This window comes from Aotus nancymaae, unplaced genomic scaffold, assembly GCF_030222135.1.
Source record: "Aotus nancymaae isolate 86718 unplaced genomic scaffold, 86718_ANA_hifiasm-v0.15.2.pri h1tg000077l, whole genome shotgun sequence".
Taxonomy (NCBI): domain Eukaryota; kingdom Metazoa; phylum Chordata; class Mammalia; order Primates; family Aotidae; genus Aotus; species Aotus nancymaae.
The window spans coordinates 19,341,461-19,358,254 of NW_026988492.1; the positions used below are offsets into that span (position 1 = coordinate 19,341,461).

The window sequence follows — 16,794 nt, forward strand, 5'->3', positions numbered from 1 at the left end:
AGAGTGCTGGGATTACAGGCATAAGCCACTGTGCCTGGCTTCATGGATTCCATTTTTATGTGTTGGCCTACTCACCGAAAGTGTCCTGTAACCCCAGTATCAATATTTGTAGTGCTTTTGTGATCATTTGTGGACACGTGGAGAGTGGTAAAAAATTTGAGTCACCTGATGCACACATTCCCAGTTCAGGTCGAACAAGGCAACTCTGCCTTTTTCTTTGAGCTCTCATTCTGTCAACAAGTATATTATAGTCTGTTCTCCTGCTGCTCTAAAGACATACCTGAGACTGGGTAATTTATAAAGGAAAGAGGTTTAATTGATTCACAGTTCCGCAAGGCTGTGGAAGCCTCAGGAAATTTACAATAATAGCAAACACATCCTTCTTCACATGCTGGAAGCAAGGAGAAGTGCAGAGCAAAGGTGGGGGAAAGTCCCTTATAAAACCATCAGATCTCCTGAGAACTCCTTACCATTAGAACTTTATGGAGGTAGCAGGCCCTATGATTCAGTTACCTCCCAACGGGTCCCTACTATGACACGAGGATGATGAAAACTACAGTTCAAGATGAGATTTGGGTGGGGACACAGCCATACTGTATCGAAAGTATCCTTTTTGGCTGGGTGCGGTGGCTCACGCCTGTAATCCCAGCACTTTGGGAGGCTGAGGTGGGTGGATCACCTGAGGTCAGGAGTTTGAGACCAGCCTGACCAACATAGAGAAATCCCATCTCTACTAAAAATACAAAATTAGCTGAGTGTGGTGGCACACGCCTATAATCCCAGCTACTTGGGAGGCTGAGGCAGGAGAATCGCTTGAACCCAGAAGGCAGAGCTTGTGGTGAGCCAAGATCGTGCCATTGCACACCAGCCTGGGCAACAAGAGTGAAATTCCATCTCAAAAAAAAAGTGTCCTTTTTGTCATCTATTAAGTGCCATGTTTTTCATATTTTTGTGCTTTTTGTTGGTGATCTTATCATTTAAAATGGTGACTAAGCATTATATTGAAGTTCTGTCCAGCATTCCTAAATGTGAAAAGACTGTAACGTACCTTCTAGAGAAAATATGTATGTTAGATAGGCATGAGTTACAGGGCTACTGGCCATGAGTTCAAAGTTAATGAACCAAAGTATATGTTAAATGAGGTATCTTTCAACAGAAACACATAAAACAAGGTTATGTATTAATTGACTGATGAAAACGATGTCAACAAAAGCTGCAAGGAACCCTGTATTTTCCCCTAGCAGCAGTGGTTCAGTATTTGCTAATTCACTATTTATAGTGACTTTATAGAGTATAACTACTGTGAATAAAGAGAATTGGCTGTATTGATACCTCATTTTAAGGCAGGCATTTGATAAAAGGGAGTCAACTTGTGTAAGTGAGGGGGGTGCTCCTTTAATGTGTCTCTTATCTCCTTGGGGCCACTTCATCTCTGAAAAGTAGTAGTGCACCATTTTTGGTATAGGCTTGACTTTACTTTTTTTTATCTTTTATTCTCTTCAAAAGTCTCAGATTTCTACTAGCCTCAACTTTGTGCAAATCAAATATGTGTTGGGCAGGCAGATAACGGCTTTTATTTGCATGCATGCTCTGAAGGTACAAAAGATATTATGAGAAATATCTAAAGAGTAGATCTTCCTGCTTTTCCCCTGTCTTAAAGTAGCCCTTTGATTTTTATGTAGAGTTATTGGCAGTTCTTCAGTTCCTGCCTCTTTCAATTTGGTGGGATACTAATAATTACATTGGGTCCTAGTTTGCCTTTCCATTTGCAGAAGGGGATAAATGTCTTTGTGTTCTCATTATCAACTTAGTAATGTATGATTTTATTTACTGTTTCACCAGGTACCAAGCTAAGCACGTTACATGTGTAATCTCATTTATACTTTTAAATGAAGAATCTAAGATTAGAGACATTAGGTAACTTGACTGAGATCACAAGCTCACCAAGGTCTAATAAGAGATAAAGCCGAAGTTCCTCTAGGTTGTAGAGACATGTTGAGGAATAGTGACAGAGTTCCTCTGTTTAGCATTCTGAATTTTGCAGAAAATCAATGTATTCATGAAGCTTTTGCATGTAATTGTTTGTTTAGAATTAATCATTGGGAGAGGTAGTCTACGTGCAGTCTTTCAACCCCTACTGGCCACATAAGAATGGAACAGTTCCTTATTGAGAGAACGAGAAGTGGGCGAGCACACAGCCTGCGGCAGCTCAGTGCCTCATGTGGAAGCATCTTTCTCTGCTTCATACTTGATGTGTGTTCCTTTGTTCTGCATGAACCTGTGTGTCAGTGGCCCTTAGGCACACCTCCTGTATTTCAGACAGCATGGTGGGGGTTCCTTCCTGTGTGACAGGAGAAGGGTGCTTGTAAGCAGGTTGCCCTATGTTGGTTGCAGGGAGGGATGTGCTGGTCACTGGGGACCAGTGCACATTGTTGGACTTGATCTTGTTTGGTCTGTTCTCAGTAAGCGAAGCATTGTTCCATCCAGTGCTTGACTGCACTATGTTTTCCTTGGTGACTCTGATACCAAGATAACAGTGAGCAGTGTTTGGATCCTTCACTGGGATTGGTCACCAATGCCTGGTGTTGTGCCCAATAAGAATGAACCATTTGAACGAATCAGGTAACCTCAAAGGTGTAATTCTCTTGGCATCGTTAATGATTATTTGTAGGAGGAAATAAGTGCAATTCTTTTGTTGTTCTTTTTTAGAGATGGGGTCTGTGTTGCCCAGGCTGGCCTCAAATCCCTGGGCTTAAGCAATCCTCCTGCCTCAGCCTTGAGAAGCTGGAACTATAGACACGTACCACTGTGCCCAGCTAAGAAATGCAATTCTAAGACCTTGCTTTTTGTGTATATTATAGTTAATGCCCAGCTAAATTCTAACTCATTTGAAAGGGGATTTGTTAAACATAAGCAGCTGACCTTCTTGGAAAGGAAAGCAATATACTGAAAAAAATAGAGAATCTTTGTGTCCCATTAGTGATTCTCAGCTCTTACTGTGGATCAAAATCACCTGGGGAACATTTAAATTTACTGATTTCTAAGGCCACTAGCATTTAGTGTTCAAGTCTTTGGAAGCAAGGCCTGGGAATTGGGTATTTTTTCCCCAGGAGGTCCCTGGTGACCCCACATGCAGCCAGCGTTGAGAACCACATCTGTAAGAGTTCTGTTTCTCTTTCCCCAGCCTCCCGTTATCTCCCCTAACAACCCACTTTTTCATTGTAGAGATTGTTGATCCATGGGATTTTCCTTTTTCTAGATTAAAGATTTCTTGAGCTACATCTGCCCTGTGAATGCTTATCCAAATGTCATTCCAGTTGGCACAACTATGGATAAAGTTGTCGAAACGTGAGTATTCATTGCTCATGGGGACTTGTGTGTCTCCCTTTGTGGCTCTTGGCTAGGATACAAAGGAGAGTTTGCCTGAATGTTTACAAATCTAGAATCTGTTTGTTGGGACACTTCTGAACTGATACTTATTTCCATTTCTTCCTGTAGTGTTTCCTTTAGTTCACATTGTGCAGAAGGTACAGGTAGTGTCGTCAGCTTCTCCTGGGTTGCAGCCCAGCTCTGCCGTTTACTAACAGTGCAACAGGAGCTTGGCCAGATCACTTCTCTGAGCTCATCCTTTTGAATCAGCAAAATAGGAATACTGGTACCTACTTGTTGGGCTTCTCAAAAACGAAAAAGATAATATAGGGAAAAAAGAAAAGCACCTAGCAGCATGCCAAGTAGGTAATCAGGTGTCTACTGAATGGGTAACTGAAAGCCAAAGGAGAGGTGCAGTAGCATTATGGATATCTTTTATTACAGTGTTACCATTTCCTCACCTCTTCCTTGGGTTTCATTTATTCATTCATGAATGGTTTTGTTTTTGTTTTTGAGACAGGGTCTCACTCACCCAGGCTGGAGTACAGTGGGGTGATCTCTGCTCACTGTAACCTCCACCTCCCAGATTCAAGCAATTCTTCTGCCTCATTCTCCCAAGTAGCTGGGACTACAGGTGTGTGCCACCACACTTGGCTAATTTTTGTATTTTTAGGAGAGATACGGTTTTACCATGTTGGCCAGGCTGGTCTCGAACTCCTGAACTCAAGTGATCAACACTCCCAAAGTGCTGGGATTACAGGCATGAGCCACTGCGCCTGGCACATCAGTGATTTCTTTAGTGCCAGCCATATGGTGGGCATGGAGCTTGGGATCCAAGTTGCCTAAGACATACCCTGTCCTAGCACAGCTCCGGTCTCGTGGAGAGGTCGAGTGCAAAGGTAGGCATGCTGCAAATAACCCTCAATGGATGCAGGAAGGAATGAGGCCCCATGTCAGGGAGTCTGCCTTGCAGATCCCGATGGGGACACACAGGACCAGGCTTGCAGATTTCTATGGAAAGGAGGATGGAGGAACTCTGGAGAGAGTTCTGGGTTGGAAACACAGATTTAGAGTTGGCAGTGCAGGTGAGAACTGAAACCATGAGGACAGAGGAAGTCACCAGGAGCGAAAGGAGGGATCACAGAGCTGAGGCCAAAACCCTGGGCAGCACACTTAAGGGAGGAGCGAAGGAGGAGGAGCTGGGCCAAGATGGAGAGAGTGGCCCAGACAGCAGGATGAGAGCAAAGGAAAGGGGAAGCAGAAGGTGCCCATGGTAGTGTCTTGAGAAGTCACATAATGTGGGGACTACCAGTTATCCTGTTACCTTGGTCATTAGGTCATTTGTGTGTGCTCAGTGAGAGCTATTTTAGTAAACTTGCGAGTTACAAGCCAGATTTCAGTTGAGAAATGGGTAAAAAGTGAGGAAATGGAAAATACTGAGGACAGGCTATAGAAAGTTTGACAGCGAAGGGAAAGTTAGAGACAAGATGGCAACAGAGGCAACAAATGGGAGGCTTGATCTTAAAATAGCTGGGACTTAAATATGTCTGTGGAACTAAACTTGAATATACATAAACTTGGATGTGCTTAGCAATCACTTGAGGTGCTTTTTAAAATGCATATTCCCCCATCCTGCTGTGTTTTTTTTGAGACAGAGTCTGGCTCTGTCACTCAGACTGGAGTGCAGTGGTGCGACCTCAGCTCACTGCAACCTCCACCTCCCTGCTTCCAGCGATTCTCCTGCCTCAGCCTTGAGTAGCCGGGATTACTGGCACCCACCACCACATCTGGCTAAATTTTGTATTTTTAGTAGAGATGGGGGTCTCACCATGTTGGCCAGGCTGGTCTTGAACTCCTAACCTCAAATGATCCACCAGTCTCAGCCTCCCAAAGTGCTGGGATTACAGATGTGAGCCACTGCGCCCTGCCCCCATCCTGCATTTCTAGCAGGCAATTCTGTTCTAGGTAGGTGGGGGAAGATGACCTTACTTTGAAAAGTTATCCCAAGAGAATAGCTGAAATGACTGTAAAGAGACACAGTAATGGATAGAACTCCTGGAAGGGTTGAAGGGATGGATCCAAAGAACAGCTGTGGGAACAGGGGTGAGGATATAAAATGAGGGTGGCTGTAAATAAGTTTCAGGTTGGGCACTTCATGGCCCTGTTCATATGGTATGTTGTAGATCATCCTAAAGGCTTCCAGGAATCTGCCAGGAGGAGGCAGTTGGCAGTGAGGTCTTCGAAAGGGGTAGGACACCTTCAAATCTTATTTCTCTGCCTTTTTGTATTTTACCTCCACTGTGTCTTAGTTTTCAGCCTAAGGACCTGGAATGATGAGATAAATCTGTGGACATTTCTGTGAAATATGAGTAAGCCCTACTGAAACAGGGAAGGGGAGCAGGTAGTTATACTGTATCCCAAATGCCAAAGGATGTCACTGTATTAACAGGTTTTCAGGATAGAGACCTGCTTTTTTGCAATGCAGGAGCAAAGATCTAAGTTTTGCTTTAGTCTATTAAAGATGTAACAATAAGATAAGCATCTACCAGGTTGCATTTAAGTGCTTATATTTACCACTTTATTAAGTCCAAGTGATTTTTAACTCTGAAATCAGTTTAGAACTGCTTTTCAATCCTCCAAAATGGTTGTGTGATTTCCCTTATAGTCAAGATTTTGTTAAAAATACGGGGATCCAAGAAATTAAAAAACAAAAATAAAAATTTTGTACTATCAACAATGCTTAACTTCTAACAGCTTCCCCAAAAGGAAAAATCAAATATTCTGATTCATTTCAGCTTAAAGCCTTTATGCCGGTCTTCCCAAAGTATGGAGCCACAGTATAAACCACTGGGAAAACTGAAGAGAGCTAGAACAGTCCACCGAGACTCAGGTAAGAAAAAATGGTCCTGGGTTCAGAGGGATGGGCTTCTGGCAAACACTGCTTTCCAGAGAGCTCGAGCCTTGGACACAGTGAACCTGGGACTCAGCACAAGCCAGACTTGTCACACAGTCTCAGGAAGTACTTTGCCTTCCTGTCTTCAGCCTGTAAAATCAAGAGTCTGCCCTCCCTCCCTGGGTTAAAACAAATGGTGGAGACTGTGCCATCATGTGTGGTGGTCTCAGCTTTCTAGAAGTACGCCCTAAGACTAGGAGAGGCCATAGAGTGGCTGGTTTGTTATCTTTGAACATTTTCTTAAGATACTCGTAAATGCTGACAATGGAAACTTTTCATCATTTTTTATCAAGTTGATCAGTAGTGTTTATACAGATGGAATTTTCTCTATACTTTGTACCTTTTTTCATTGGTATTTTCATTTTTCTACTGAAGGACAGAAGTAAACTCTGCAGTAGAAATCAGAACGTTAAGATTCTGAGCAAGGCTCTGCTGCTTTCCAGCAGCCATATTTAGTGGTTAGGATTCTTGATTTTCATTCCTTTGGTGCAAAGTCAGTTACTCTGCTGTACAGTGAATACTTGACAAAAACACACAAGATAATGATACTATTTTTTGAACACCTATTAATGGCAGGTATTGCGCTAGGTCCTTTACGTATGTTATAGCTAAAGGGGTACCATCCCAATTCTAACGATGAGGAAACTGAAGTTTAGAGACGTAAGTCCTTAAGGACTAGCAGGAAGTAAGTGATGGGGCTGGGATTCTAATGTAGGCCTGTCTCTCCGTCTCTGCTTCTGCATTTCTGCTCATTGAGAATCTAATTTAAAAACATTTACATGACAATCCAGGACTGATACAGTAAGGCTATTACCAGTGCCTGAAAGAAAGCACATTTGTTTTTGTTTCAGTAGTTAAAAGGTTTTAGAAAAACATTAATTTCAAATGTTAATACTATTATATAGTACATCCTCTAATCTTTACAAATTTACTTTTTGAAAAACAGCTTTCCTGAGGTATAATTGATATATATAAATTGCACATTTAAGGTGTACAATGTGATAAATTTTTTGCATATGCTTACACTTGAGAAACCATGACTACAATTAAGATACCGTCACCCTCAAGTTTCCTTATGCCCCTCTGTAATTCCTTACTGTTCTCACCCATGCGAAGGCAGCCATGATCTACCTTCTGTCACTATAGTTTGCATGTTCTAGAATTTTACATAAATAGAATCATATAGTATTATAGTATGTCTGGCTTATTTTTACTCAACACATCAGAGATTCATTCATGTTGTTATATGTATCAATAGTTCACTCTCTTTTATTGATGAGTAGTAGTCCACTAAAGGGGTATACTGCAAGTTGCTGATCCATTCACCTGTTGATGTACTTTTGGGTTGTTTACAGTGTCTTTCTTACTATAAAGAAAGCTGCTATGAACATTCATGTACAAACTTTTGTATGGACATAAGCTTTCACACCTAAGAGTTGGTCATATGGTAGCTGTATCTTTAAGAAACTGCCAAAATGTTTTCCAAAGTGTTTTGACCATATTGTGTTCCCAGCACGTGTGTGTGAGTTCCATTTGTTCCATATTGTTGCCAATACTTGGTATGGTTAGACTTTTAAATTTTAAATGTCTGAATAGGTATGCAGTGATAGCTCTTTGTAGTTTTAATCTGCATTTCTCTAATGACTAGCAATGCTGAGCATCTTTTAATGTGCCTATTTGCCATCCTTGTATATTTATTAGTGAAGTGTCTATTCAAACCTTTACCTATTTTTAAAATTGTTTAGTTGCTTTTTTTTTTTTTTTCAGACAGTCTTGCTGTCACCCACGCTGTAGTACAGTGGCACAATCACAGCTCACTGCAGCCTCAACCTCCCAAGCAGGACAGGCATATGCCACCATACCTGGTTAATTTTTATATTTTTTGAAGAGATGGGGGTTCACCATGTTGCCCTGGTCTCAGACTCCTGACCTCAAGCAATCCGCCTGCCTTGGCCTCCAAAGGTGATGAAATTACATGTGTGAGCCACTGTATCCATCATATTATTAAGTTTTCCTAAGTTTCTGGATACAAGTTTTTTTAATTTTTAATTTTTATGTCAGATGTATATTTTGCAAAGGTTTTCTTCTACTCTGTAGGTCTTTTCCATCTTTTTAGCAGAGTATTTTGAAGAGCAGAAATTTTAAATTTTGATCAAGTGAATTAATCAATATTTACTTTTTTTGTATCATATCTAACAAATCTTGGTTGGCCTGACCCAAAGTCAAAGATTTTCTCCCATGTTTTTGGCTATAAGTTTTCACAGTTTTAGGTTTTATATTTAGATCTGTAATTCATTTTTGTTTTTAAAAATATGGTTTAAATGTAGATCCATGGTAATTTCTTGTTTTTTTGTGTGTGTATGGATATCCAAATGTTCTTGAACCACTTGTTGGAAACACTATCTTTATTCACTGAATTGCTTTAGCACTTTTGTTGAAAGTCAATTTGCAATATATGTGGAGGTTTATTTCTGGATTCTCTGTCATGTTCCATAATATCTATCTTGACAACAATATCATCTATGTCAATTATTGTAGCTTTGTACATCTTAAAGTCAGGTGACATAAGTTCTCCAACTTTGTTCATTTTCAAAGTTGTTTTGGTTATCCTAGGTCCTCTGCATTTCCATATGAATTTTAGAATCATATCACCAATTTGTACAAAATGTCCTCTCCTGGAATTTTGATGAAAATTCTTTGGGAAGAATGGGCATAACATTGAATTTTCAGATCCATGAACATGGTATACCTCTCAATTTAAGTCTTCTTTAATTTCTTTCAGCAATGTTTTATGATTTTCAGTGTATAGGTGTGTGTAAATCAATCCCTAAGTATTTAATTTTTGGGGATACTGTTGCACATGGTATTATTATTTAAGTTCTAATTGGTGATTGATTCTTGTTAGTATATAGAAATATAGGTTTAGTGTCCCTTACCCAAAATGCTTGGGACCAGAGTGTTTTGGATTTTGGACTTTTTTGAATTTTGGAACATTTACATTTATATTTACTGATTGAACCTCTTTAATTAGAAAATCTAAAATGCTTCAATAAGGGTTTCCTTTGAATGCCATACTGGCACTCAGTTTTGGATTTTGGAGCAGTCCAGATTTCAGACTTTTGTTATCTCCAGATAACAGCCACATTGGATATAGGGCTTCCACATACGAATTTTGACAGGAAGGATTCAGTTCATAACATACGATCAAACTGTTTTAACACTTCAAGGAACTGCCAAACGTTTCCAAACTGAATACATTTTACATTCCCTCCAGCAATATATAAAGATCCCAATTCCTTTACATACTAACACTTTTTTTCTGTTGTTTTGAGTATAGCCATCCTAGGTGTGTACAGTGGTATCTTGCAGTGTTGATTTGCATTTCTCTAATGGCTAATGTTGTTAAGCTTTTGTTCATGCACTTATTGGCCATTATATAACTTCTTTGGTGAAACGTCTATTCAGATATCTTGCCCCTATTTTAACTGGATTACTGACCACCTTATTGAGTTGTAAGAAAGAGTTATTTAAATAGTCTGGTATCTGTCCTTTATCTGATACCATTAGGAAATATTTTCTCCAGACTTGTCTTTTCACTCTGATGGTATCTTTAAGTGTAAAGGTTTTAAGTCCAATGTGTCTATTTTTTTTCTTTTATTGCTTATGCTTTGGTGTCATATCTAAGAAACTATTGTTTGAACCAAGATTATGAAAATTGACTCCCACGTTACATAATTTCTGGGTCAGTCTTGATTGTATTTTCCTACTGCTTGCATTTCTTATAACTTACTTTAAATGCCATACTTTCTGAATTTTGCCTTTTTAGGACCTGTGTAATTTTGGGTTTCTAGAAACGTTCTTGAGGTTTGTTTAAAATTTGCTTTTTGTGTCTTTTACTTTTGTTAAAAAGACAAGAGCAGCATTTAGTGTATGGTAAATTTTCCCTACTATTGAGGCAAGGCTCTTCTTGGTTCTCTTACAAATGCTCATAGATTGTGAGGTTCTCTACTCTGGCTATTGGGACCAGGACCAGGCACTGTTCCTGGCACTGTGAGTTCTGGGCATTTTTTACTTTTGAGTGATTCCTTGCCTGGCTTTAGGTAGTTTCCTTACAAGCACATAGCTGCTGAGTGCACTGAACACTTGGTGGGGACTCCTCTGCAGCTTTTCCAAGTTTCTTTGTAGCACTCTTCTCTCTGATCTTCTGCTCTGTAAACTCCAGGTACCTTGATTTCTTCAGCATCCCAGTTCCGTCTCAACTCAGGCTGTCCAAGGGCTCTATCCAGATGTCCCCTTCCTGACTGGAAGCTGTTATGAAGCAGTGAGTCAGGCAGTCATAGGATTCATCTGTGTCTTATTTCTCACGTCATTGTCCTTTATTGCTTGATGTCCATTTTCTTGAGAGGTAGTTTCTCATAGTTTCTGATTTGTAGTTACTTCAAGTTGGAGATTAAATCTAGTCCTTGTTACTCCATCTTACCCGGAAGCAAAAGTCCTTTCTTCCTTTAATCTGTTGTGCCTTTTATGCATCATCTATCCAATCCACAAATCTATCCATTTGTTTTTGATGATTTTTTTTGGGGATCAGGCATAGTCACTGATTTGGAACAGAGAACTGTTCAACTTATCATAAAAAGGTAATTTTGGGCCAGGCAAAGTGACTTATGCCTATAATCCCAGTACTCTGGGAGGCCAAGGTGGGTGGATTGCTTGAGCACAGGAGTTCAAGACCAGCCTTGCCAAGAAGGGGAAACACTATCTCTATAAAAAATTAGCTGGGCATGGTGGGTGGATCTCCTCAGTCCAGGAGGTGGAGGCTGCAGGGAGCTGTGACTGTGCAAAAAACATAATGACTTTGTCATAGTGAGGGACCTAAAACATACATATGATCCTTGGCTTAAAGTAAAGCTGTATCATCTTGCAGTCTAGGGATTCCAAATACAGTCGTTAGATATCTTAGTCACCTTAAGCCCTAAGAATAGTTCCAAGTCCTAACAAACACACACTGGACTTTTAAAAATGAGGTTGGGCCTGTGTATTGGCAGACCCCTTCTCTGGGCCTAGCTTCACATTGGAAATGTGGGAATTATGATGGTCTTTACGGTCTATAATATTAGTGCCTTGCCATATCATTTAAGTGGATTATTATAACACCAGATTCAGCAGTTGAACAAGAAGTTGCCAGACACAGTAGTTTCGGGTGCATTTAATTTCCTCCTTAGGTTAGGTATCATTAGAAGATGATGGGAAAATGTTTGTTTTTCCAAGTAAGGTTTTTTCATTTTAAGAATACTTAAAAATCAGGAGACTGAATTTTATATTTTAAGTTCTTGACATAATGTTGATTTTTCAGTATTTTGCTTTAAAGTTGATTTAACTTGTGTTTCCCCAGTGTCTGTTGCAACCTTGTGCACAAAACAGATGTCAATAAGATGCTCATAGAAGAAAAACCTCAATAACAAGCAGTTTAATTTTCCTAAGTCAGCCAACTCACTGAGCATCTATTATTTGCAGAGCACACAGGCTTTGCAAACCTGGCTGATGAACAGAAATCAGCTGTAGAACTTAAAAAACAAATTATTTGGTCCTATCTTCTTCAGGGATTCAGTAGGTTTGGAATAAGATAGAGGGAAACCTGTGTTTTTTTTTAAAAAAGTTTTGCATATGATTGATTGTAATGATCAGCCAGGCTTATATATAGAGCAGACTGACTGCTCTATAGTCTCCAGTAATAGTCTGGCATTATAAAAAGTTGAAGGATGGTAGTTAAATTGTTCAGCATCTCCCCAGAAGGTATTTTCCCTTTGAAGAGTGGCCTCCCTATTCCTTGCAATTCCAAGAATTAAAAATGTAGGTAAATGCTACAAACTGGTTCCCTTTGCTTTGTTTCCTATAAACCTGTTTTGTTTGTTCCACAGAGGAGGAAGATGATGATCTCTTTGATTATCCTCTGCCAATACCTTTAAGGCACAAGGTTTCATACCAGAAAACTTTTCACCCTGAGGCATTTTCAACGACTACAGCATCAGAAAACCAGCCTGAAAAACAGAGACAAAGCCCAGGATGCTGCAGAGCAGAGAGCATGCAGAGCTCTCGTTTCACAAACTTTGTAGATTGTGAAGAATCCAACAGTGAAAGTGAAGAAGACTTAGAAATCCCAGCTTCACTGTCAGGAGATCTAGGCTCTGTACTTCACCAGCAAAAGGCTGATGGGGATGTACCCCAGTGGGAAGTATTCTTTAAAAGAAATGATGAAATCACAGATGAGAGTTTGGAAAACTTGCCTTCTTCCATAGAGGCAGGGGGATCTCAGTCACCAAAGCTTTTCAGCGACTCTGATGGAGAATCAACCCACATTTCCTCCCAGAATTCTTCCCAGTCAACACACATAACAGAACAAGGAAGTCAAGGCTGGGACAGCCAATCTGATACTGTTTTGCTATCTTCCCAAGAGAGAAATAGTGGGGCTATTCCTTCCTTGGACAAAGATGACTACAGACCAACAATCAAAGAGAAGATTCCTGCCTCTCTTATGGATCAAAATGTAATTTGCCCAAAGGATACTTGTTCTGATTTGAAGAGCAGAGATCAAGATATAACAATAGTTCCTAGTCCTGGAGAACCAACTACTGTAAGCATGGAGAAACACATACCTGAGGAAAAAAGTTTGCTAAATCTTAGCACAAATGTAGATTCCCAGAGCTCTTCTGATTTTGAAGTTCCCTCAACTCCAGAAGCTGAGCTACCTAAACGAGAGCATTTACAATATTTATATGAGAAGCTGGCAACTGGTGAGAGTATAGTAGTCAAAAAAAGAAAATGCTCACTCTTAGATATTTAATAATTCAAAGTGCTTTAACCTAGAGCAACCACTAAAAAACCTGCACAGAGATGACGTTCAATATTACAATAGAGAAAATGTAATATTTAAAAACGTTCAAATAACCTGGCTGGGTATGGTGGCTCATACCTGTAATCCCAGCACTTTGGGAAGCTGAGGTAGGCGATCACTTGAGCTCAGGAGTTCGAGACCAGCCTTGCCAACACAGTGGGATGTGTCTCTCTACTTACAAAAAAGTAAAAAAGCCAGGCGTGGTGGGCTACTCAGAAGGCTGAGGTGGGAGGATCACTTGAGCCCAGGAGATGATAGAGGCGGCAGTGAGCCATGATTGTGCCACTCCACTCCAGCTTGGGTGACAGAGCATGATCCTGTTTTAAAAAAGAAAGGAAAAGGCTGGGCGTAGTGGCTCATGCCTTTAATCCCAGCACTTTGGGAGGATGAGGCGGGTGGCTCACCTGATGTCAGAGTTCAAGAGCAGCCTGGCCAATATGGTAAAACCCTGTTTCTACTGAAAATGAAAGAAAAAACAAAACAAAAACAAAAAACAGCGTGATGGTGCCTGTAATCCCAGCTACTCGGGAGGCTGAGGCAGGAGAATCACTTGAATCCGGGAGGTTGCAGTGAGCCAAGAATGTGCCATTGCACTCCAGCCTGGGCAACAAGAACGAAACTGTCTCAAAAAAAAAAAAAACAAGTAAGATGGTAGAACTAAACCCATACATATCAATTATTATATTAAATGTAAATGGTCTAAGCACATCAATGACAAAAGAGACACAGGGAAAAAAACACAACCCAATGATCTGCCAACTATAAAGAAACTCAATTCAAGTGATATAGGTAGGTTAACAGGATGGAAAAAAGACCATGTAAACAAAGACGGAGTGGCTATATAACGGACAATTTCCTAATTATAAAAGGTCTAATTCACCAGGAAGACAAAATAATCCTAAATGTACATGCACCTAACAGCAGCTCCAAAAATTTATGAAGCTAAAACAACTGAAAAGAGAACTAAAGTACAGTTACAGTTAGGGATTAACATCCCTCCTTAGTAACAATTGGTGTGTATATATATATATATATATACACACATATATATTACATCAGTAACAAAATAGAACTGAACATCACCATAAACTGACTGGATTAAATTGACATTTATAGAACAGTTCACCCCAAAACAGCAGAATATGTCTCCTGAGGTACACATGGAACATTCAGCATGACCATATCTTTGACAGAATTTACCTTGGATCTATTATAATAAACTGGCGGGTATAGACAAAATCAGCACCTTATTTATCCCCAAAGATGTTAAATCACTTAACCTTGATGTGAATATGGTGCCAAAATTAAAAGTGGACAATTAGGATATAAAAGAAAATGCTCAAGAATGAAATGGTGGCCAGGCACAGTAGCTCATGCCTGCAATCCCAGTACTTCGGGAGGCTTATTTGAGGTCAGGGTTTTGAGTCCAGCCTGGGCAATACAGGGAGACCCTGTCTCTACAAAATGTTAGCCAGGCATGGTGGTGTGCACCTGCAGTCCTAGCTATCTGGAAGGCTTAGGTCAGAGGATAGATTGAGTCCAGGAGGTTGAAGCTGCAGTGAGCTGATTGTGCCCAGCCTGGACAACAAAGCAAGATCCGGTCTCAAGAAAAAAAATTTACTAAAGCATATGTGTGTTCTGTGAGTCATTCAGCATCCTTGAAGTCCATCAATAGGTTAGGCTTTTGTGTTACATATGAGTAGATTAACAAGTTTTAAGAAATATTCATGAACACTGGTATTCTGACATTTCACAGATTATGGATGCAAAAGCAGAGACATCACAACACAATTTGCATATCAGTAAACTAACACTTCATACGTGTTATCATGATGCTGCACAGTAATCAGACCAAAAAGAAGTATTGGAGCTATCAGACTAAGTAGGGTAACAATTAAGACTCGGAGTTAAGACATAGCTGACACATTTGTATATATTCACTGATAATTAAGACTTAGTTTTAGTTTTAACAGTGTACCTTATGATCCAAAGTGGGTGTTAAAAAAAATGCCTGTAAACATTCCTCTGAATATATTCCTGGTATTTTATAATCATATTCTTACATATAAAACAGTAAACATGTAACAGTATGTGAGTCTAGCCATTATAAATGCTGGCTGAATAAATTTAAGAGTTAAAACACTATAACAGACTTGATCAAGAAACTGATAGTGATTACCAGAAATTATATTAGGTGCTTATTCTGATCATGCTCTTTTTAATATACTATATACGAACTCCTTTAATTTTCACAACCACCCTTTGAGGTAGATACAGTTCTAATCCCCATGTCCAAATGAGATGAAGGCACAGAGGTTAGTTCATGTAACTGAGGCACAGGCAAAATTCAAACACAGGCAGTCTGGCTTCAGAATCCACACTCTCAACTGCTATACTGTCTCTCCAAAAGAGTATAAACATGAGCAGGACTCATTGTAGCCGCTACTTGGTTTTTACTTCAAGAATCAATTTATAAGAGGAAACATGAAATCTGTTTTAAAATTTTTTTTGAAACAGTCTCTGTCACCCAAGCTGGAGTACAGTGGCCCAATCTCGGCTCACTGCAACCTCTGCCCTCCTGGGTTCAAGTGATTTTCCTGCCTCAGCCTCCCCGGTAGCTAGGATTACAGGTGTGTGCCACCAAACCTGGCTAATTTTTGTATATTCAGTAGAGACAGGGTTTCGCCATATTGTTCAGGCTGGTCTCGAACTCCTGACCTCTGGTGATCCACCCACCTCGGCCTCCCAAAGTGCTGGGATTACAGGCATGAGCCACTGTGCCCCGCCAAAACTGAAGTTTCAAAATAAAAAGATATAAAAGACACTTGGCAGTCAGCCACATTTACATTGGAGAGTTCTAGGAATAAATGTTTCAGATAGAGACCATCCTGGCTAAGATGGTGAAAGCCCATTTCTACTCAAAATATAAAAAATTAGCCGGTTGTGGTGACACGTGCCTATAGTCCCAGCTACTTGGGAGGCTGAGGCAGGAGCATCGCTTGAACCCGGGAGACGGAGGTTGCAGTGAGCCAAGATCACGCCACTGCACTCCAGCCTAGGTGATAGAGACTCTGTTTCAAAAAAAAAAAAAAAGTTTATGGCCTATTGACTGGGTGATCTTGGCGTGTTATCTTACCAGTCTAAGCTTCTTACCTTAGGAGTAATATAGGGAAGACAACACCAACCTCACAGGTTCATGAGAAGCACATGAATACATACAATAGGCCTAAAAGACTTCATCAGTGAATATCAGCTCTGAATTCTAAAATTCCTTTACACTTCCCAGCAGTATTTACCATAGTATGTTTACACACCTGGTGAGTGAGAATGCTCAAGAACTTCTTAAGTATTCACACTATGCTAGCTAAATGTCAAATTGTACTTTTAATATTCAAATGCATGCGCTCCTTGGCCTTTTAGCCAGGATCAAGTGTAATATCAAATACATGAACCATGAACTATCTTAAAGGGAAAGTAACATTTAAGGCCGGGTGCAGTGGCTCATGCTTGTAATCTCAGCATTCAGGGAAGCCAAAGCAGGCGGATCACCTGAATTCAGGAGTTCAAGACCAGCCTGACC

The 16,794-nt window shown here is 40.1% G+C and overlaps 1 protein-coding gene across 3 annotated transcripts in view; it reads left to right on the top strand.

The window, feature by feature from the left end:
- The window catches only part of DCLRE1C (DNA cross-link repair 1C), a 40,562-nt gene extending 26,705 nt beyond the window's left edge, over nt 1-13,857 (top strand). For all 3 annotated transcript variants that reach the window (XM_012455977.2, XM_012455978.2, XM_012455980.2), the window contains 3 exons: nt 3,260-3,348; nt 6,165-6,259; nt 12,241-13,857. In XM_012455977.2, the coding sequence (XP_012311400.1) occupies nt 3,260-3,348; nt 6,165-6,259; nt 12,241-13,163 (1,107 nt within the window). In that variant the 3' untranslated portion in view covers nt 13,164-13,857. The remainder of the gene's footprint in view (nt 1-3,259; nt 3,349-6,164; nt 6,260-12,240) is intronic.
- The last annotated feature ends 2,937 nt before the right edge of the window (nt 13,858-16,794 follow it).